General features: G+C 39.3%; 2 protein-coding genes across 2 annotated transcripts; both read left to right on the top strand.

The window, feature by feature from the left end:
* Window positions 2,042-2,971, top strand: LOC102169980 (olfactory receptor 5AK2-like). Its single transcript, XM_005690278.1, has one exon. The coding sequence runs from the start codon at window positions 2,042-2,044 to the stop codon at window positions 2,969-2,971; it is 930 nt and encodes a 309-aa protein (XP_005690335.1).
* LOC102179402 (olfactory receptor 5AK2-like) lies at window positions 17,300-18,241 on the top strand. Its single transcript, XM_005690306.1, has one exon. The coding sequence runs from the start codon at window positions 17,300-17,302 to the stop codon at window positions 18,239-18,241; it is 942 nt and encodes a 313-aa protein (XP_005690363.1).

Genomic DNA, 23,657 nt, shown 5'->3' with positions numbered 1-23,657 from the left:
AATGACTTAGAAGCTAACAAATTGATTGTTTTTTAATATTATAATTTTTAAATCCTTCAAATTCATTTGAAGAAAAAAACACTGGAAACCATTAAAGAATTTGTTTCCCAAAAAAAGACAAATAATGTTTGAATATTTCACATGCAAACACACAAACCCACACACATCAGTTACTATCACTCTCTGCCCACTTAGCCTGCTTTCTCTAGAAAAAAATTGAGTAAATACAAAATAACTATTTTCTAATTACATGTATCCTATGAAATATTATGGCTCAAATATTATGTACCAGCCACCCAGTATAAAGAGGAAAATAAATTTTATTATTACATCTGACTCTCCTGGGTGTATGAGCTAGAGGCAGGAATAGACATTGTCAATTTTTTTTCAGAAGGAAGGAAAAACTATAAGGACAAAAATGATGGATTATTGTTTTAAATTTAAGGACTTCTGATCTGTGAAAAATACCAAAGACCAAGATAATAGATAGAATGTGAAAAAAATCTTTGTCAAGTCAACATCAAAGTATTCAAATCTACATTAAAAAGAGCCTTCATGAATTGAATCATAGAAACATTTGGAAAAAGCATTAATAGGCAATTTACAGAAAAATAGAAACCCAAAATTCTAAAAATATTAGACAGTGAGCAAAGTCATTTTAGGTTAAGGAAAAAAATAAAAATTAGATATCAGTTTATATATATTTTCCTGACCAAAAAGTATTAGGAAAATACCAATGTTCACTAGGGTATGAGGACATAGGAACCTCCATGCACAGTTAGGAGTGTATGCTAGACATCCATCATGGAAAATGATCTGGAATAATTGGTCAAGTTAAATGTGTGCATACCCTCAGACTCAAAATTTTTGCCCCTACTAGAGCACCCTCGGTGAAGGCAATGGCATCCCACTCCAGTACTCTTGCCTGGAAAATCCCATGGACGGAGGAGCCTGGTAGGCTGCAGTCCATGGGGTCACTGAGAGTTGGACATGACTGAGCGACTTCACTTTCACTTTTCACTTTCATGCATTGGAGAAGGAAATGGCAACCCACTGCAGTGTTCTTGCCTGGAGAATTCCAGGGACAGTGGAGCCTGGTGGGCTACTATCTATGGGGTTGCACAGAGTCGGACACGACTGAAGCAACTTAGCAGCAGCAGCAGCATAGCACCCTAGAAAATTTATCATACTGAGTTATTTGCAGTAGAGACGAGCTGGAGGCAATCTGCTATTCATCACTAGGAAAGCATGTAGGTAAATCAGGATGGATGGACATCATAGACCAGTGCTACTCAATGTGTGGTCCATGGACCAGCACCAGTCCTTGGACTCTCTGTTTCCACTCTATGATGGGGCAATGACAAAAAGTGAGATGGATCATAGAAAACTATTACAGAATTTTAACAATGCTAAGAATTTTTTATTGCCATTTACAAAAATATTAAGCCACAACAGGTTGGAAATTTTACAAAGAAAATTATTCTTTACCCATATATACTTGACATATACCCATATATACTTGATAAACACTTCCATAAAGGTTTATGGACCTCTACAGGTCCATGAGTCCATCATGCCAGAGAACAGTTACTAAGGGTGAGGTAAGGGATAAAATGAGAATATGGAGATAAAGGGGAGCAAGATCAGATATGTCAAGAATTCAAATATAGTCATTATTACGTAAGCAAATGTAGATTTCTAATTAAAATATAGAGTGCATACAAAAGCATAATTAAGTAAAAGCATATTTAAGCATATCTCACTTGTTCCTGAATTGATATGTTGATGAAATACCAATTACTCTGAATTCTGAGAATGTAGACAATGGTCCATGACCACTTCCCCAAACTATAGATGAAAAGGTCTAAGTCCAGCCTTTAAAATCTAAGTCAATTATGTCATGAAAATTATTCTCTGACTTAACTGTGAACTTAAATACTGTACCATTTCGAGCTTCACAGTTAGGTAAATGATCACAGTCCTCTTAACTTTCTCTGGTCTTTTTTCACACCTTTTCAGCTGATTCTTAATTTTGCCAGCCATGGAACAAAGCAATGGCACTAGAGTGACTGAATTCCTTCTCCTGGGATTCGCTGGTCAGCACAAGTCTTGGCACGTCCTCTTCACAGTATTTCTGGTGATCTATGCGGCCACCCTGGTGGGTAACATTGGCATGATCCTCCTCATCAAGACTGACTCTTCCCTTCACACCCCCATGTACTTTTTCCTCCAAAATTTGGCTTTTGTTGATCTCTGCTACACCTCTGCCGTCACCCCTAAGATGTTGCAAAACCTTGTAGGAACAGAACAATCCATCTCATTCGTGGGATGTTTGGTGCAGTTACTGGTCTATGGGGCTTTTATAACGAGTGATTGTTACATCCTGGCGGCGATGGCAGTGGACCGTTACGTGGCCATCTGCGACCCTCTCCACTACCCAACACGCATGTCCCAGAGGGTCTGCATTCACCTGTTAGTTGGATCATACTTCATGGGTTTCCTAAATGCCTCTGTAAATGTAGGTTTTATTTTCTCACTGAGCTTTTGCAAATCCAATAAAATTAACCACTTTTTCTGTGATGCACCCCCAGTTCTGGCCCTCTCATGCTCCAATGTTTACTTCAGCGTCATGATGTTAACAGTCTTTGTGGGGTTTAACTTGACATTCACCGTGTCCGTCGTCATCTTTTCCTACATATTTATCCTGGCTGCCATCCTGAAGATCTCTTCTGCTGCAGGGCGGAAGAAAGCCTTCTCCACGTGCGCTTCCCATCTGACCACTGTCACCATCTTTTATGGGACGCTGTCTTACATGTATCTGCACCATCGTGCCACAGAGTCTCAAGAGCAAGAAAAAATGGCTTCTGTGTTTTACGGGGTTATGATCCCCATGTTAAACCCCCTCATCTACAGCCTGAGGAACCAAGACGTGAGAGAAGCCCTGAAAGGAGTTGGAAAGAAGTGTTTCTAGTTTTAACACCAATAACTAACTCAACAGGGTTCAACAAGTAAAGCAACATTTCTCAGCAGCAGAAGATGTATCAAGTGTTCATAAGATACAAAAGCATTCCTTAGTTGTATTAATAGTATCTGAAAAACATTGAAAAGCATCTCAAATGATTAAACAAGCTTCTAATTCATTATTTAGTAAATAAACCATTAAAATTTGAAATTTTGCTTTTCTAAAAACATCAAGAAATGAAAAGATATACCACAAACTAGGAAAAATTATATATATGACAAAACTATATATGTCATATAAATGATAAAATTATATGCATATATCATATATATATGACAAAATCTCTCTGTTAAGAATATATAAAGAATACTTTCAACCTAGTGATGAAACTGTTTATTTTAAAATGAGCAAATGGTGACAGTGAAAATCTTGGAGTAAGATCTTCTGAAAATCCATTCCTCCATAAAAGCAGCTAGGATGCTGGTGCGCACACACACACACACACACATATACACACACAACAATCAAATTTTTCAGAACTCTGGAAATTAAAAAAAGGCTTGCAGCAGTCCAGGGAGCTTTTATTTACAAAACACAATTTAGGCTTAGTATGAATGCCACCCTTAGAGGTGCTTTAATGTGCCCTATTCTCATCCTCTCCCTTCCCATCTCTTGGGAAGTCCTAAAAACCAACAGCTCGCAGTCAGATTGAAAGGCAGCAGCCTGGCAACCAGTTGGAGCAGATCAGGGTTGGAGCTCTTTGAAAGCCCCATTCACAGAGCACTGTTATCCTTTGGCCCATATGATGGTTCTCTGGAAGGCCCTACTTGCCAGGCTGTCATTATTTGTCCTGACTTGAAGCTCACTCAGTGCAAAGAGCCTTTTTTCTGGGGTCATTTGTCAAAAACAATCAGAGACAATTAACTGTTTAATCCTGCAACTGCCTGGGCTTCTCTGGCAGCTCGGCTGGTAAGGAATCCGCCTGCAATGCAGAAGACCCCAGTCTGATTCCTGGGTTGGGAAGATCCCCTGGAGAAGGTATAGGCTACGCACCCCAGTAGAATTTACCTGGAGACTCCCCGTGGACAGAGGAGCCTGGAGGGCTACAGCCCATGGGGTTGCAAAGAGTCAGACACAACTGAGTGACTAAGCATAGCACATGGATATAGGTAAGAGTTAAGGCAAACAATAGGCAAATCCAAAAGGCTTAAAACAAAAAGCTCGTGAACGGAGGGATTTTCCTGCTGTTTCAGTGGTTAAGAATCCACTTTGCAATGCAGGGAACACGGGTTCAATCCCTGATTGGGGAACTAAGATTCCACATGCCAAACAGCAACTAGGCCCACTTGCTGTAACTACTGACCCCATGCTAGAGAGGCCATCCACAATAACAAAAGATCCCACAAGCTGCAACTAAGACCTTCTAAATAAATAATTTAAAAAAAAAAAAAACACCTCATGCATGAAATAGCCATAAGGGTATTCAAAGTTCCACAATCTTGAGAATCTAGATCTAGAGCATCAGGAGGGGCTGCGTGCTTGTTCAAAATTGAACTAAGAATGTCTTAAGCCATCACTCCAGGTAATCTTGAGGATATGCTCAGGCAGGAAGTGAAGGCTAGGATGGAGTTGTAATCTGCCTGGAAGAGAGTTGAGGGCATACCCAAACACACAGTCAGAGACCCCTGGCAAAGTCTGAGACACTTGTTGGTTCCAGGCTTTTAAATAAATCACTTGCTAATCATTATCTGACTGCTAAATTAGAGATTTCCCTGGTGGCTCAGATGGTAAAGAATCTACCTGCAATATAGGAGACCTGGATTTGATCCCTGGGTCAGGAATACTGTCTGGAGAAAGGAATGGCAACCCACTCCAGTATTCTTGGCTGAAGAATCCTATGGACAGAGGAGCCTAGAGGGCTACAGTCCATGGGCTCACAAAGAGTTGAAGCAACTAAAACTTTCACTTTCACACTTTGAAGCTGAGCAGGAACTTCAGTGGCCACACATGATGAAGAATACACATTTAACAGGATCAACTCAAAAAAGTCACCATCGCAGAGAAAACAGTCCATAGAAACCATCCCTGAAAAGCACAGGCATTAGAATTACTATATAAGACTTTAAACTGAACATGATTCTCTGGGGCCTGAGTGCACCATCTTTCTAGTCTGCTGGCTTTCTAAATAAACTCTTCCTTGTCCCAACAATTTGTTTCTCGATTTTTTGCCCTATGGTGCTGTAACCAGTACAAGCTTGGACTAGGTAACAATTTTGGGAGAGCCTTCCACGGGCTTTGCTGCTTGTGGCCAGCTGCCCCCAACCCCGTTGCCACTCTGGCTGGGAGATTTCTGCGTAAGGCCCTAGCAACTGCTGATACCACTCGTCACTTCAAAATTCCCCAAAGTGGCACCAGCTGTACCAGCACTTGGCAGTTGGAGTAAGGAATCAACACTGGGGAGAGGACAAACTCCCTACAGTGGGATTAAGGTACCTGCCAAGATGTTCCACTTCAAGGCCCACAACTGCTGCAGATGTTAGAGAGATCCTTGAGGAGGGGTCTCCCTGTGTCCTTAAAGAGATCAAGCCCTGCGTCTTTGGAGTGGGAGCACTGACTCTAAGACCCTAGACCACCAGAGAAAGAACCCCACGGAGTATCAGATACTGAGAACTCACACGAGGGAAACCACTAGAATATAAGACTCGGCATCACCCAAACACCAGTAGCACCCTGAAGGAAGTTAATGCGGCCACAATAGGGAAAGCGGAGATGTGCCTGCAAACGGGACTCTCTGCTTGGGCTGAACGTGCTTGCAAACAAGATGTTCTGCCAAGGAGACTGGACGCAGCCTTGAGTTTAATGGTCCCTTGTAAACGAGGGAACATTCCTTTCCTGTGATAAGGAGGAAGAAAGGGCTCTGGACAGACTCTGCAGTAAACATGAATTTCACTCCCTTTTGCTGTATGATAACATTTATGCACCTGTGCAGTACTGAAAAGGCTTAGTCATGCAATGGAATTCTGCCCAGGGGGCTTTATAAAAATAAACCGCAAGCCTGTTTGCGCAGTTCTTTCTCCTCCGGCCGGAGTTGTGTCTTTGTCTGTCTCTTGTGCATGTGTCTTGTCTTTGTGTCATTTCGCTCACAACAGCACCCTGTGCAGGGTGCCTCATCTAAACAACAAACAAAAACAAGAACCCAACCATCACCAGACAAGATTACCACATCACCCAGCCTTGCCCATCAGAGGAAAAACGAACAAACAGAAAGCAAACAAACAACAACAAAAACTCAACAAAAATCTCACCCTATATGAAGCTTAAACAAACAACTGGACCAACTGTAGGAGGGCAGATATCAAAAGGAAGAAAAAATTCAACCTTGAAGCCTGGGAAAAAGAGAACTGAAACACAATAAGGTAAAATAATAATAATAATAATGAAACAGCAGAGAAATACCACACAAATGGGAAAAAAAAACTAGAAACACAGAAATCCAAATAAATGAAGAAGAAATAGGCAAACTACCTGAAAAAAAAATTCAGAATAATGATAGTAAAGATGATTGAAAACAATATGGAGAAAATGCAAGAATCAATTAACAAAGACCTAGAAGACTTAGAGGATAAACATACAGAGACAAACAACACAATTACTGAAATTAAAAGTACTCTAGAAGGAATCAATAGCAGAATATCTGAAGATATTAAGCTAAAATGGTGGAAATAATTTCTGAAGAGCAGAATAAAATACAAAGAATGAAAAGAACTGAGCATAGTTTCAGAGACCTCTGGGACAATATCCAATGCACCAACATTTAATTACAGCGGTCCCAGAAGAAGAAGAGAAAAAGAAAGAGTATGAGAAAATTTTTGAAGAGATTATAATTGAAATTTTCCCCAACATGGAAAAGGAAATAGTCAGTCAAGTTCAAGAAGTGCAAAGAGTCCCATACAGGATAAACAGAAGGAGAAACACACCAAGACTAATCAAATTAACAAAGACTAAACATAGGAAAGAATATTAAAACCAGCAAGGGAAAAGCAACAAGTAACATACAAGGGAACCCCCATACGTTTAACAACTGGTATTTCAGCAGAAACTGCAGGTCAGAAGGGAATAAAATAAAATAATGAAAGGGGAAAATCTACACCCAAGATTGCTGTACCTGGCAAGGATCTCATTCAAAATTGATGGAGAAATGAAAAGCTTTTCACACAAGCAGAACTTAAGAGAATTCAATACCACTAAACCAGCTTTACAACAAATGTTAAAGGGACTTATATAGTCAAGAAATACAAGAGAAGAAAGAGATCTACAAAATCAACCCCAAACAATTAAGAAAATGGCAATAGGAACATATCTATCAATAATTAATTTAAATGTAACTGGATTAAATGCTCCAACCAAAAGACACAAGCAGGCTGAACGGATACAAAAACAAGACCCATATATGTGCTGTCTACAAAAAACCCACCTCAGACCTCAAGACACATATAGACAGAAAATGAGAGGATGGAAAAATATATTCCATGCAAATGGGAAGCAAAAGAAGCTGGAGTAGCAATCCTCATATCAGAAAAAATAGACCTTAAAATAAAGAAGATTGCAAGCAATAAGGAAGGATACTACCTAATGATCAAGGCATCAGTCCAAGAGGAAGACATAACCATTGTAAATATCTATGCACCCAACATAGGAGCACCTCAGTACATAAGACAAACACTAACAGACAGAAAAGGAGAAACTGACAGTAACACAATAAATAATAGGAGGAGACTTTACCACCCCACTCACCAATGGACAGACCATCAAAACAGAAAATTCATTAGGAAACAAGTCTTAAAAGATACATTAGATGAGATGGATCTCACTGATACCTTCAGGACGTTTCATCCAAATGCAGAAGAATACACCTTCTCAAATGCACATGTAACATCCTTCAGGATAGACCACATCTTGAGTCACAAATCAAACCTCAGTAAATTTAAGAAAGTTGAAACTGTGCCAAGCATCTTCTCCCACTACAAAGCTATGAGACTAGATATCAATTACAAAAAAATAAAAAAACTGTAAAAAACACAAACACACGTAAGCTAAACAGTACATTTCTAAACAACCAACAGGTTACTGAAGAAATCAAAAGGGAAATCAAAATATTTCTAGAAACAATGGCAATGAAAACAGGACAACTCAAAGCCTATGGGATGCAGCAAAAGCAGTTCCCAGAGGGAAGTTCATAACAGTACAAAAGCAGTTCCCAGAGGGAAGTTTCTAACAGTACAATCCTACCTCAAGAAACAAGAAAGACATCAAATATACAACTTAACTTTACACCTAAAACAACTGGAAAACGAAGAACAAGAAAACCCCAAAATTAGTAGAAGAAAATAAATCATAAGTATCAGAGCAGAAAGAAGAGAAAAAGAAATGAAAGAAACAAGAGTAAAGATTAATGAAACTAAAAGCTGGTTCTTGGAGAAGATAAACAAAATTGACAGACCTTTAGCCAGACTTATTAAGTGAAAAAGAGAGAAGAATCAAGTCAGCATTATTAGAAATGAAAAAGGAGAGGTTACAACAGACAATGCAGAAATACAAAGGATTATGAGACTATTATGAACAACTATATGGCAATAAAATGTATAACTTCTAAGAAATGGACAGATTCTTAGAAAAGTTCAATTTTCCAAGACTGAACCAGGAAGAAATAGAAATTATGAACAACCCAAATATGAGCACTGAAATTGAAGCTGTGATCAAAAATCTCCCAAAAAAACAAAAGCCCAGGACCAGATGGCTTCACAGGAGAATTCTATCAAACATTTATCCTTTTAAAACTCTTTCAAAAAACTGCAGAGGAAGGAACCCTTCCAAACTCATTCTAAGAGGCCATCATCACCCTGATACCAAAACCGGACAAAGACAAAACAAAATAAGAAAACTACAGGCCAATATCACTGATGAAGATAGATGCAAAAATCCTCAACAAAATTTTTTCAAACCACATCAAAAAGCTCATACACCATGATCAAGTTGGGTTTATTCCAGGGATGCAAGGATTCTTCAGTATATGCAAATCAATCAATGCGATATACCAAATTAACAAATTGAAAGGTAAAAACCATATGATAATCACAACAGTTGCAGAAAAAGCCTTTGACAAAATTCAGCACCCATTTATGATTAAAACTCTCCAAAAAATGGGCACAGAAGGAACCTACCTCAACATAGTAAAGGCCATATATGATAAGCCGACAGCAAACATTCTCAACGGTGAAAAACAAAAAGCATTCCCCCTAAGATTAGGAAAAAGACAAGGGTGTCCACTTTCACCACTATTATTCAGCATAGTTCTGGAAGTCTTAGCTACAGCAATCAGAGAAGAAAAAGAAATAAAAGGAATCCAGATTGGAAAAGAAGTAAAGCTCTCACTGTTTGCAGATGACATGATACTGTACATAGAAAACCCTAAAGATAGAATCAGAAAATTACTAGAGCTCATCAGTGAATTTAGCAAAGTTGCAGATACTAAATCAATGCACAGAAATCACTTGCATTTCTATATACTAAAAATGAAAAATCAGAAAGAGAAATTAAGGAATCAATCCCATTCACCATTGCAACAAAAAGAATTAAACATCTAGGAATAAACTTAGCTAAGGCGACAAAAGTACTGTACACAGAAAATTATAAGACACTAATGAAAGAAATCAAATATGACATAAACAGATGGAGAAATAGTCCATGTTCTTGGGTAGGAAGAATCAGTATTGTGAAAATGACTTTACTACCAAAGGCAATCTACAGACTCAATGCAATCCTATCAAATTACCAATGGCATTTTTCACAGAACTAGAACAAAAAATGTCACAGTTCATATGGGAACACAAAAGACGATGGATAGCCAAAGCAATCTTGAGAAAGCAGAATGGAGCTGGAGGAATCAAAACTACAGTCATCAAGGCAGCATGGCACTGGAACAAAAACAGGAATATAGACCAATGGAGCAAGATAGAAAGCCCAGAAATAAACACACACACCTATGGGTACCTTATTTTTGACAAAAGAGGCAATATACAATGGGGCAAACACAGCCTTTTCAATAAATGGTGCTGGGAAAACTGAACAGCTACTTGTAAAAGAATGAAATTAGAACACTTCCTAACACCATAGACAAAGATAAACTCAAAATTGGTTAAAGACTTAAATGTAAGACCAGAAATGATAAAACTTTTAGAGGAAAACATAGGCAGAACTCTCAATGACATAAATCAGAGCAAGATCCTCTACGACCCACCTCCTAGAGTAATGGAAATAAAAACCAGAGTAAACAAATAGGACCCAATTAAACTTAAAAGCTTTTGCCAGCAAAGGAAACTATAAGCAAGGTGAAAAGACAATCCACAGAAAGTTTAGAAAATAAAAGAAACAGCTGACAAAGGACCTTTGAGTCAGCTCCAATGAGGTGGATGAACCTAGAATCTATTATACAGAATGAAGTAAGTCAGAAAGAGACAGATATATATCATCTTCTAATGCATATATAGGGGATATAGAATAACAGTACTGAAGAATTTATTTACAGGGCAGCAATAGAAAAACAAACATAGCGAATAGATATATGGAAATGGGGAGAGGAGAGGAGAGGGTGAGATGTATGGAGAGAGTAACAGGGAAACTCACATTACCATATGTAAAATAGACAGCCAACGGAAATTTGCTGTATGGCTCAGAAAAGTCAAACAGGGGCTCTTTGTCAACCTAGAGGGGCAGAATGGGGAGTGAGATGGGAGGGAGGTTCAAAAGAGAGGGGATATATGTATACCTATGGTTGATTCATGTTGAGGTTTGACAGAAAAGAAAACTCTGTAAGGCAATTATCTTTCAATTAAAAAATAAATAAATCAGAAAAGACTTTATCAACTATCTTTATGCCAATAAAAAGGTAATTTATTATGAAAAAAGCATAAAACAATATCAGACAGTGAAAAAAAGTCGAAAATCTATATAGAAGGTCCTTAAGAAAATAGAGGCCCCAAAATCACCAGAACTAACAGAAGTCTAATGCATAGAATGTCTCTGCATATGGAACATTTCTCCAGTATAAACCGTACGTTAGACCACAGAACATATGTCAATGAATTTTGAAAGACTGAAATCACACAAAGTCTTATCACTGACCACAATGGAAAGAAACTAGAAATCAAAACAGAAGAAAAACTGGAACACTCACAAGTGAGTCAAAGTCGCTCAGTCATGTCTGACTCTTTGTGACCCCATGGACTATGGAATTCTCCAGGCCAGAACACTGGAGTGGGTAGCCTTTCCCTTCTCCAGGGGATCTTCCAAACCCAGGAATCTAACCAGGGTCTCCTGCGTTGCAGGCGAATTCTTTACCAACTGAGCTATCAGGGGAGCTCTATGTAGCAATTCAGCAACACAATCTAACCACCAGGTAAAAGAAGAAATCAAAGGGAAATTTAAAAATACTCTAATGATGAGTGTGTTGAGTGAAAACAAAAACACAATATAACAAAATATATGAGATGCAGTGAAAGCTGCACTCAGAGGGAAATTTATAGCTGTGAATGTCACATTAAAAATGAAGAAATATCCCGTCAATAATCAAGCATTATACCATTGCTTGTGTGAGTGCTAAGTTGCTCCAGTCATGTCCAACTTTTTGTGACCCTATGGAGTGTAGCCTGCCTGGCTCCTCTGTCCATGGGATTTTCCAGGCAAGAACACTGTTAAGGAGCTAAAAAATAAAAGAAGCAAATGAAACTCAAGGCCAACATGAAGGAAATAATAAATGCTTGTCACATGACCCATCAATTCCACTCCGTATTTATCCAGAAGAAGTGAAGACATATGTTCAAAACATAAAAATGTTCTTAATCATCCTTATTCATAATATCCAAGTATGGAAGCAAGAAAAATGTTCATTAAGTGGTGAATTAAATACATAAACAAATTGTAGAATATTAATTCAATGGAATACAATACAGCAATAGAAATGAATGAATTATGAATACATACAACAACACAGCTAAATCTGAAATCATATCTATGGTTTCCTGTAAAAGAGTTAATGACTGGGGAAAATCTCATGGATATATACTTTCTAAACTCAAAAAAAAGACCTTAAAATGAGTATGCTTTATTGTATGTAAATCATGCCTCAACAAAGATGATTTTGCAAAATATATTTATTTTTAAATAACATGACTCTTTTCTAGAAAACCCAGAGAATCAACTGTTATAAACAACAGGGAAATTCAGCAAGAAGTCTAGTTAAAAGTTGCTCCACATAAATTAATAATAATGCTTAAAACAATAAATTATGGAAGAACATAAATTTCTCCTTGGAAAGACCCAAAAATAAACTTAAAAAGAAATGAAAAACAGCTCATGAAGAAATCTATAAAAAGCAGACTTCACCAAATTGAAATATTCTCCTATTCCTTGGCAGATCCTCATATGTTAATACAACTTTGATATGAACCCAATAAATAAACAAATAGAATATTTTGTTGAATGGTAGTAAATTGTAAACTGATTCTGCATTTTGTGTGAAGAAAATGACAAACACTGGTGGTCAAAAATTTAGGGGCTATAAAAAAATAATAAGGCAAAAACCAGCCAGCTACTAAGACATTATGGAGCTATAATAAAATGATGTAGTACTGAAACATGGGGAGACTGGAAGATCAATACAACAGATATGAAAGGCCAGGAATCGGTCCAAATCCATAAAATATATTATTATATGACAGTGGCGATACTGCAGCTATGTCATATAATCGATCATGCCATAAATAGTATTGGGGTGAGTAAAACTGGAAACATCTCACATACTACATAAAAATAAATTTTAAATAGTTTTATTATTTACATTTTAAAGACAATAAAAGGAAATGTTTAATTTTTTAAACCTTGGAGTGAAAGCCTTTATAAACATGGCACAAAACGCAAAGTAAACTTGTTCTATGAGATTCCGTTTTCTCATAGCAAAACACCACATTAGCAAAGCAAAACAATGAGTATTGGGACATACATATTTGCAGTTCTTATAAGGAAGGGTACTTGACTCAAAATATCAGGATAAAATCAAACAAAACACTTTATCAAGAGGGCAGCATAGGTAAGCAGATAATTCACAGAACAAGAAATGTTGCTTTTTCGTGAACATGTGGAAAGATGCTCAACTTGACTCATAGAAGAAAAAGACAAACTGAGACGTACTGTTTTCATCTATCTGGTGACAAAGTGTATAAAAGTTTCTCAGCGTTGGGTTGGATATCTGGAGAAATACCCTGGATTTTCTAGAAGTGATTTTAATTGATAGCACCTCCTTCTGGAGGGCAGTTGGATAATAACTACCCAGAGATTCAGAGAGTCCTCACTTAAATACCTTCAGGTCCTAAAGGTATATTCAGAATTATGCACACTAGTACATTTATTATAGCATTGTTTTTATTAGTAGGGTTGGAAACCATATTTGTCTGCCAAGAGTGCGTGACAGTGGTCTGAATAAATTAAGGAATGCTGCTATTCCATGAAATACAATCATGAAAAAGAGTGAGATTTGACGATAGAGGATGAGATGGCTGGAGGGCATCACCAACTCAACGGACATGAGTTTGAGCAAGTTCCAGGAGATGGTGAAGGACAGAGAAGCCTGGCGTGCTGCTGTCCATGGGGTCGCAGAGAGCTGGACACGACTGAGTGGCTGAATAAGAGCAACACCTTGTTACTCAGGGGTATTAAGTGAATATGCACTGAAAACGATGTGTGTATGTTGCCACTTGTGTGAGCGAAGATAAAGAACACAAATATTAACATGTTTACAAGTGTAATGCAATGTTTGTATCTGGAAATATAACAGAAGAATTTAACAGTGGTGATCTTCAGAGAGGCAAACCAGAGATTGGGAATCAAGGGATAGAAGGAGACTCGGCTCTCACTCTATGCACTTTTACACACCTGAATTATTAACCGTGTGGACCAGGTGGTTTACCACCACGCCTGCCCCACCACACACACGCACACACACACACAAGGCAAGGAGACAGGAGGAGGGGGGCAGGAAAAAAGGAAAAAAGAAAGAAGCAGGGAGGAAGGAAAGAACAAAGGGGAAAAAAGCAGTGGGGAGGATGAAGACGAGGAGGAGAGGGAGGCAGAGAAGCAAAATAAAAAGCAATTTGTCAGAAGCAGGACAACCTTCAAAAACAAAAGCAAAGAGTCCCTGCTGGCAGGAACACACAATGGGTCTGTCCCCTCTGGAAAACTGAACTTTTCTTCAGCAGAAAATAGCTATTAAACACTGTTTTCCCATTCTCTCCACTGCGATGGAAAGCTCAGTGTCAGAGCCTCAGGCTCCCGAGGGATGTAGCATTAATCCCTTAAGCCCCAGCTAGAAACTCCCTGATGGGAAGGAACCACACAGAGAGACTTGGTGAGCCGTCAGCCTCCACCAGTTGCAGGAAGAGAATCTGGAGGCTGCTCTTAAGTAAGTAAAGCCACATAATTTCCATTTTTCAGCATCAGCTGCATATCATTGCTGTGTGTCCAGGAAGTGACCGAGAGAAGGGTCAGGGCCAAAGTTCCATGTACCCCAGGACCAGGAAGAATAGACTGGAAATGGAGTGAGGGAACTCAGTTGCCTGGATAAGGACATCAGTGATTAAATAATGAAATGACTTGATCGATCAATAGGTCAGTCAGTCAGTATTTACATCCTTAATGTATTATTTGCATGTGTTATGATGGCTACTTGATGAACACTAATTCAATACCTGCCCATTTGCTGGGAAGTTTACATAAATTTACTTATTGATCTTCACGATTCTGCAAAACAGGCTTTACTTTTTCCCCTCCTTCATTTTCATGAAGTTTTGTTTTGAAATAAGCATGCATTTACAAAAAGTTTCACAGATAGTACCGAGAGATCCCGTGTGTTCTTTACCAAGTTTTCCTTCCAAGGCTGTATCTTACATAACTATAGTACGACATCAAACCAGGATTTTTATATTGGTATATGTGACTGTGTGTGTACAGCTCTATGCCATTTGATCACATCTGCAGATCTGTGTTACGACCACTACTATCAAGATGTGGATATACCCTATGTCAGATTCCAATAGACCTCCCTCATGCTTCACCTTGTAATCACATCAATCCCCTCCCAATACCACTCTGACAATCTGTTCTCCATCCCTATAATGTTGTCATTTTGAAAATATTATAAAAGGAAACATCTGATGCTATGTGACCTTCGTTAAGATTGGCTCTCTTTCTCTTAGCATAATGCTTTTGGCATTCATCCAGTTGCTTGAGAGTGTCAACAATCCACGTCTCTTTATTGATGAGCAATATTTCACAGTATGGATGTACCACCATTTCTTTAACCAGTCACCTATTGGAGGACATTTCGGTTGCTTACAGTTTGGGGTTACTACAAATGAAGCTGTTATGAAACAAGTTTTTGGTATCATCACTCTTTTATTTTAGCCACTCCATTGGATGTGTAGTGATATCTCATTGTATTCTAAATTTGCATTTTCCTTTTGTCTGCTGATATTGGGTATTTTTTCATGTGCTTACCTATCTGTTGTAGCCCTCTTTGGTGAATCACCTATGTCATCACCCACTTTTACTTTGTTTTGTTATTTTTTAATGTTGAGACTGACAGTTTTTTATACACTCTGGAAATGAGTTTTTTGTCAAAAACATTTGATCAGTTTGAGTGAATGTGGAAACCTTATTCCCCTTTGCATCTCTTTACTCTCTCTATCTGGAATGTGTTAATACTTGTCATAAATATTCCTTCCACATACATTGAGAACCACGTTATACAGGGTCAAAGTTGTTATTTTAGCTGTCAAACATAGTTTATAAAACTTAAGAGAAGGTAAGTCTACTGTGTTTATCCATATCTTCGCTTTCCACGCTCTCTCTCATTTCTTTATATTCCAAGATTCTTCCTTTTAATTCAATTAAAAGAAAGAGTTAAGTGGATAGGAAAACATGATGGAACTATATGCTCTGTATCATTTCAAAGAAATGATATATGTTTGTTAAAAGAAAAGGGAAGATTTAGTGTGAAAACACTAATCAAAGGATTGAAAGGGTGGCTATATTGATATCACACAAAGTAGACTTTACAGCAAAGAAAACTGCCAAGGACAGTGAGAGACGTTATGTTGCGGTAACCGAGCCAGGGCAATGGCAATCCTAAAGGCACAGGCGCCGAGCTGGTTTGTCAGCAACTACTTCCAGAGGAAACACATCGCAAGTATTCAAAAGAAAAATAAACCAAAGAAAGCGTGAATGTTTAACTTCTTTTTGGTCCTAGCTGTGTGTTTTAGCTCTTTGAATCAAAGAAGCATACTAAAGAAAAATAAATAAATGCAGCGTCTACATTTTCCTACATCTCATAAATCTCTTCATTCATTGATCTCCTCACTCGCTCGTTTATTCACGTATCCAGTTAACCACTGTTTGTAGAGGTAGGAACTTTCCCTAACGGCTGTGTTCTTGGAATCTACAATCTATGGGAAAATAGAAATCAAGCAAAGATGTAGAAATAATCTTACAAATAATTACTAAAACTGATATAGATCCTAAGGAACAAGACCCATGGCAGGAGGAAATGATACATTTGCGTGAAAACAATCCTGGAGGAAGAGTCATTCAAACTGAGACCACCGGAAAAGTAAGAGCTGGCAGTGGAAATGCTGATAGAAATAGAAAATGGACCGCAGAGTATTTAAGGCAGGAGGAGGAACGTGCCAGGCCGGCGGAGCCAGAAATGGAGGAGAGGAGGAACAAGAGGAGTCGGGGGTGCTGGGTGAGTAATAGCAAGGAAACGAGAGATGTACGATGCAGACAGGGAGGAAAGTGGAGCAAAACTGCACAGACTTCTACAGATGCGTCAAGATTTTTGGATAAAAGAGTTTGTCTTTTGGTATATTGTAGTCTTTTAATAAAATTATATGGTGAGTAAAAGGAAGCAAAAATAAATAAAACTGTTTCTATGTGATCTTTCTAAGACATATTTATGAACCAGAAGCTGAGAACACAGCTTCGGGTCCATGGCCATTTCCCAAAATGGTGTGTCAGCTTCTCGAAGTCAGGGAGCTAGCTTCAGCCACCTGTATGTTAGCCTTTAAAGTCCAAGTAAATTATACCACGGGAAATATGCTTTGATTCCACTGAAAAACCAAGCATTATGGCATTTCCAATTGCAAAATTAGTCTAAGAATCACAATGGCCTTCCCTTTCTCTGTTCTTCTCTCTTTGCCACTTTTCAACTGATATTTAATTTCGCCAGCCATGGAGAAGAACAACGGCACTAGAGTGACTGAATTCCTTCTCCTGGGATTCGCTGGTCAGCACAAGTCTTGGCACGTCCTCTTCACAGTATTTCTGGTGATCTATGCGGCCACCCTGGTGGGTAACATTGGCATGATCCTCCTCATCAAGACTGACTCTTCCCTTCACACCCCCATGTACTTCTTCCTCCAAAACTTGGCTTTTGTCGATCTTTGTTATGCCTCTGCTATCACGCCCAAAATGTTGCAGAATTTTGTGGGCACAAAACAATCCATCTCATTCGTGGGATGTTTGGTGCAGTTACTGGTCTATGGGGCTTTTATAACAAGCGACAGCTACATCCTGGCGGCGATGGCAGTGGACCGTTACGTGGCCATCTGCGACCCTCTCCACTACCCAGCACTCATGTCCCGGAGGGTCTGCATTCAACTCTTGATTGGTTCATACTTCATGGGTTTCCTAAATGCCTCTGTAAATGTAGGTTTTACTTTCTCACTGGACTTTTGCAAATCCAATAAAATTAACCACTTTTTCTGTGATGAGCCCCCAATTCTGGCCCTCTCATGCTCCGACATTTATTTCAACATCATGGTGCTAGCAGCCTTTGTGGGGTTTAACTTGACATTCACCGTGTCCGTCGTCATCTTTTCCTACATGTTTATCCTGGCTGCCATCCTGAAGATCGCTTCTGCTGCAGGGTGGAAGAAAGCCTTCTCCACCTGTGCCTCCTACCTGGCCGCTGTCACCATCTTCTGTGGGACGCTCTCTTACATGTATCTGCACCATCGCACCGCAGAGTCTCAAGAGCAAGAAAAAATGGCTTCTGTGTTTTATGGGGTTGTGATCCCCATGTTAAACCCCCTCATCTACAGCCTGAGGAACCAAGACGTGAGAGAAGCCCTAAAAGGGATAGGAAAAAAATACTTCGGGTGTAATCCTTGATTTCAGGTTCTCTACACCACACGAACAGTGCCAGTTTTTAAGAAATCAAAACAAAGAGCCAAACAACATAAAGTTGCTCAACTTACTAACATGGAACTGAAATTTAAAGTAACAGTAAGATAGCTGCCTTACCCCAATATGACTGGCAAAAATTGAAAAAGAATAACAATGCCTATTAATCGCTGTGATGTAAGGAAAAAGGATGCTCCCACATACCATTATCTCACCACCATTTCCTGCCAATTTCTGCCCTGGGAGTAATTTCTCCTTCCATTGAACCCATAGTGCTTCTCTTGTGTCAATAAATATTATTTATTTATCACTTCTTATATAAATTATTTACTAAATATAAGCTCTTCACTGTCATTTATAAGCAGTTGAAATACACTTTCTTTCATGACCTTTTAACATCTGGTATAGAGCCTTAGACGCAGTAGGTAGTCTATGAATATTGAATGGATGGATGGATGGATGAACAATGATTAAAAAAATACTATGAACAGCTTTCTAACTGGAAGTTAGGTGAGGATATATGGTCTCTAAATAGCAGTCTGTGGCTAACAGCATTCAATGACCAGGAAAAGCTTTTAAAGTGTCAATTACTACACTCCAGTCCTAGAGGTATCAATTCACTAATATCAGATGGAGCCCAATATCTTTAAGTATCTACATATATAGAACTGTAGATACTAGAATTGTAGATACTTTAATTTCATGCTTCACTAGAAAGCTCCCCTCGTCCAAGGTAAGGAGCAGCGGCTGTGCTTTGCTGGAGCAGCCGTGAAGAGATACCTCACGCCCAAGGTAAGAGAAACCCGAGTAAGATGGTAAGTGTTGCAAGAGGGCATCAGAGGGTAGACACACCATACTCACAGAAAACCAGTCAATCTAATCATACTAGGACCACAGCCTTGTCTAACTCAATGAAACCAAGCCATGCCCATGGGGCAACCCAAGATGGGTGAGTCATGGTGGAGAGGTCTGACAGAATGTGGTCCACTGGAGAAGGGAATGGCAAACTACTTCAGTATTCTTGCCTTGAGAACCCCAGGAACAGTATGAAAAGGCAAAATGATAGGATACTGAAAGAGGAACTCCCCAGGTCAGTAGGTGCCCAATATGCTACTGGAGATCAGTGGAGAAATAACTCCAGAAAGAATGAAGGGATGGAGCCCAGGCAAAAACAATACCCAGCTGTGGATGTGACTGGTGATAGAAGCAAGGTCTGATACTGTAAAGAGAAATATTGCATAGGAACCTGGAATGTCAGGTCCATGAATCAAGGCAAATTGGAAGTGGTCAAACAAGAGATGGCAAGAGTGAAAAATGACATTCTAGCAATCAGTGAACTAAAATGGACTGGAATGGGTGAATTTAACTCCGATGACCATTATATCTACTACTGCGGGCAGGAATCACTCAGAAGAAGTGGAGTAGCCTTCATGGTCAACAAAAGAGTCTGAAATGCAGTACTTGGATGCAATCTCAAAAATGACAGAATGATCTCTGTTCATCTCCAAGGCAAACCATTCAATATCACAGTAATCCAAGTCTATGCCCCAACCAGTAATGCTGAAGAAGCTGAAGTTAAACAGTTTCATGAAGACCTACAAGACCTTTTAGAACTAACACCTAAAAAAGATGTCCTTTTCATTATAGGGGACTGGAATGCAAAAGTAGGAAGTCAAGAAACACCTGGAGTAACAGGCAAATTTGGCCTTGGAATGTGGAATGAAGCAGGGCAAAGACTAATAGAGTTTTGCCCATAACATGCACTGGTCATAGCAAACACCCTCTTCCATCAACACAAGAGAAGACTCTGCACATGGACATCACCAGATGGTCAACACCAAAATCAGATTGATTATATTCTTTGCACCCAAAGATGGAGAAGCTCTATACAGTCAACAAAAACAAGACCCGGAGTTAACGGTGGCTCAGACCATGAACTCCTTATTGCCAAATTCAGACTGACATTGAAGAAAGTAGGGAAAACTGCTAGACCATTCAGGTATGACCTAAATCAAATCCCTTATGATTATACAGTGGAAGTGAGAAATAGATTTAAGGGCCTAGATCTGATAGATAGAGTGCCTGATGAACTATGGAATGAAGTTCGTGACATTGTACAGGAGACAGGGATCAAGACCATCCCCGTGGAAAAGAAATGCAAAAAAGCACAATGGCTGTCTGGGGAAGCCTTACAAATAGCTGTGAAAAGAAGAGAAGTGAAAAGCAAAGGATAAAAGGAAAGATATAAGCATCTGAATGCAGAGTTCCAGAGAACAACAAGAAGAGATAAGAAAGCTTCTTCAGTGATCAATGCAAAGAAATGGAGGAAAAGAACAGCACGGGAAAGACTAGAGATTTCTTCAAGAAAATTAGAGATACCAAGGGAACGTTTCATGCAAAGATGGGCTCAATAAAGGACAGAAATGGTCTGGACCTAACAGAAGCAGAAGGTATTAAGAAGAGATGGCAAGAATACACAGAAGAACTGTACAAAAAAGAGCTTCACGACCCAGATAATCATGATGGTGTGATCACTAATCTAGAGCCAGACATCCTGGAATGTGAAGTCAAGTGGGCCTTAGAAAGCATCACTATGAACAAGGCTAGTGGAGGTGATGGAATTCCAGTGGAGCTGTTTCAAATCCTGAAAAATGATGCTATGAAACTGCTGCACTCAATATGCCAGCAAATTTGGAAAACTCAGCAGTGGCCACAGGACTGGAAAAGGTCAGTTTTCATTCCAATCCCAAAGAAAGGCAATGCCAAAGAATGCTCAAACTACCACACAATTGCACTCATCTCACACGCTAGTAAAGTAATGATCAAAATTCTCCAAGCCAGGCTTCAGCAATATGTGAACCGTGAACTTCCTGATGTTCAAGGTGGTTTTAGAAAAGGCAGAGGAACCAGAGATCAAATTGCCAACATCCACAGGATCATGGAAAAAGCAAGAGAGTTCCAGAAAAACCTATTTCTGCTTGATTGACTATGCCAAAGCCTTTGACTGTGTGGATTACAATAAACTGTGGAAAATTCTGAGACAGATGGGAATACCAGACCACCTGACCTGCCTCTTGAGAAATCTGTATGCAGGTCAGGAAGCAACAGTTAGGACTGGACATGGAACAACAGACCGGTTCCAAATAGGAAAAGGAGTATGTCAAGGCTATATATTGTCACCCTGCTTATTTAACTTCTATGCAGAGTACATCATGAGAAACGCTGGACTGGAAGAAACACAAGCTGGAATCCAGATTGCTGGGAGAAATATCAATAACCTCAGATATGCAGATGACACCACCCTTATGGCAGAAAGTGAAGAGGAACTAAAAAGCCTCTTGATGAAAGTGAAAGTGGAGAGTGAAAAAGTTGGCCTAAAGCTCAACATTCAGAAAACGAAGATCATGGCATCCGGTCCCATCACTTCATGGGAAATAGATGGAGAAACAGTGGAAAAAGTGTCAGACTTTATTTTTGGGGCTCCAAAATCACTGCAGATGTTGACTGCAGCCATGCAATTAAAAGACACTTACTCCTTGGAAGAAAAGTTATGACCAACCTAGATAGTATATTCAAAAGCAGAGACATTACTTTGCCAACTAAGGTCTGTCTAGTCAAAGCTATGGTCTTTCCTGTGGTCATGTATGGATGTGAGAGTTGGACTGTGAAGAAGGCTGAGCGCCGAAGAATGGATGCTTTTGAACTGTGGTGTTGGAGAAGACTCTTGAGAGTCCCTTGGACTGCAGGGAGATTCAACCAGTCCATTCTGAAGGAGATCAGCCCTGGGATTTCTTTGGAGGGAATGATGCTAAAGCTGAAACTCCAGTACTTTGGCCACCTCATGCAAAGAGTTGACTCATTGGAAAAGACTCTGATGCTGGGAGGGATTGGGTCAAGAGGAGAAGGGGACAGCAGAGGATGAGGTGGCTTGATGGCATCACTGACTCGATGGACGTGGGTCTGAGTGAACTCCGGGAGTTGGTGATGGACAGGGAGGCCTGGCGTGCTGCGATTCATGGGGTCACAAAGAGTTGGACACGACTGAGCAATTGAACTGAACTGAACTGAAGTAGAAAGCAGTTTTTTTTTTTATTTAAATGTATTTATTTTAATTTAAGAGGACAGGATTTAGAATCTTTTGGAATGTGGTTTATGTCCCAACCATGCTGTTCCCCAGAAGTGTTTTTTTTGGAAGTTAACTGATTTTTCAAGCCTTCTTTCTCCTAGTAACATGTATCTCATGAGATTTTTCAATGTGCTTGTTTGCTTCTTTGTTAAGAACAGAAAAGATAATGCATAGAAATTGTAGTTCCTGGCACTCATAAATTCTAGATAAATGTTCAAAGTAATAAGTGGTGTGTGTGTGTGTGTGTGTGTACGTGTGTGTTCAGTTGCTCAGTTATGTCTGGTTCTTTGCAATCCTATAGCCTATAGCCCACCAGGTTCCTCTGTCCATGGAATTTTCCAGGCAAGAATATTGGAATGGGTTGCCATTTCCTACTCCAATGAGTAGTAACAAGTACTTTCAACATGGGTATGACAGATTATACAAGAACAACTCATTACACACACACACACACACACACACACACACACACACACACACACACACTCAGAGTCGATAAGAACTCTCTGAAGATTTGCAACATGAAAACTTTCCACTCTGGGAAACTCCTCTCTCCTTCAGCAGAAAACTAATTAATAAAGGTTTTTTCCTTTGATCCTGTCTCAGCACCTGTAGTCACAGACATTCAAGGGAACAAGTAGTAATCTCATAGACTTTAGCTATGAACTCTCTCTGTGGGGAATTCATCTGGTGGGTAGCCAGCCTGCCCTAGTCTGGGAAGAAAATCAAAAAACAGGTTGCATGTTTCCTATTTAGCTTTGCATAATTCTGGAATATGAGGACGAGAGTAAACTCTGTAGGATTAGTGCCAATATGCTAGCATAATTAACCCTAAGATTGAATAGAGCCATCTTATCATCAGCAAAAGAAACTATAAATGGAGAGAGAAAATTACTAATGGCATGGATAAATCATAGAATGTCCCTGAAGATGACAGCTAAAATATTAGCTAAAAATGTTCCCAACTGAACATGAACAACCCACACAGAATCTGAGCAATAAACACACAAGGCCATGACTGAGATGGGCCAAGACAGAAAAAAGGGCCACCCTGTGAGTTTGTCTGAAATAAGAGTGAGATAAGCACCCTTAGCAACCAGAAAAACAGCTAAACATTCCCCTTTTCCAAATGAAACGAGTAAATGCTCCTTCTTTACTCACTTTAATTTTCTCACCTCTTAGATACAAATTACCAAAATATTCAATCACTGAATTCCTAAAAATAACTTCCTAAAGCCTTCTTAGACTCACCCAGCACAGGCCTAAACCTGCAAGAGG

Source organism: Capra hircus, chromosome 15, assembly GCF_001704415.2.
Source record: "Capra hircus breed San Clemente chromosome 15, ASM170441v1, whole genome shotgun sequence".
NCBI lineage: Eukaryota > Metazoa > Chordata > Mammalia > Artiodactyla > Bovidae > Capra > Capra hircus.
This window is presented reverse-complemented; position numbering and strand designations above follow the sequence as displayed.

Coding starts and splice junctions, on each gene's coding strand:
- LOC102169980 (XM_005690278.1), top strand. CDS start 2,042: ATGGAACAAAGCAATGGCACTAGAGTGACTGAATTCCTTCTCCTGGGA.
- LOC102179402 (XM_005690306.1), top strand. CDS start 17,300: ATGGAGAAGAACAACGGCACTAGAGTGACTGAATTCCTTCTCCTGGGA.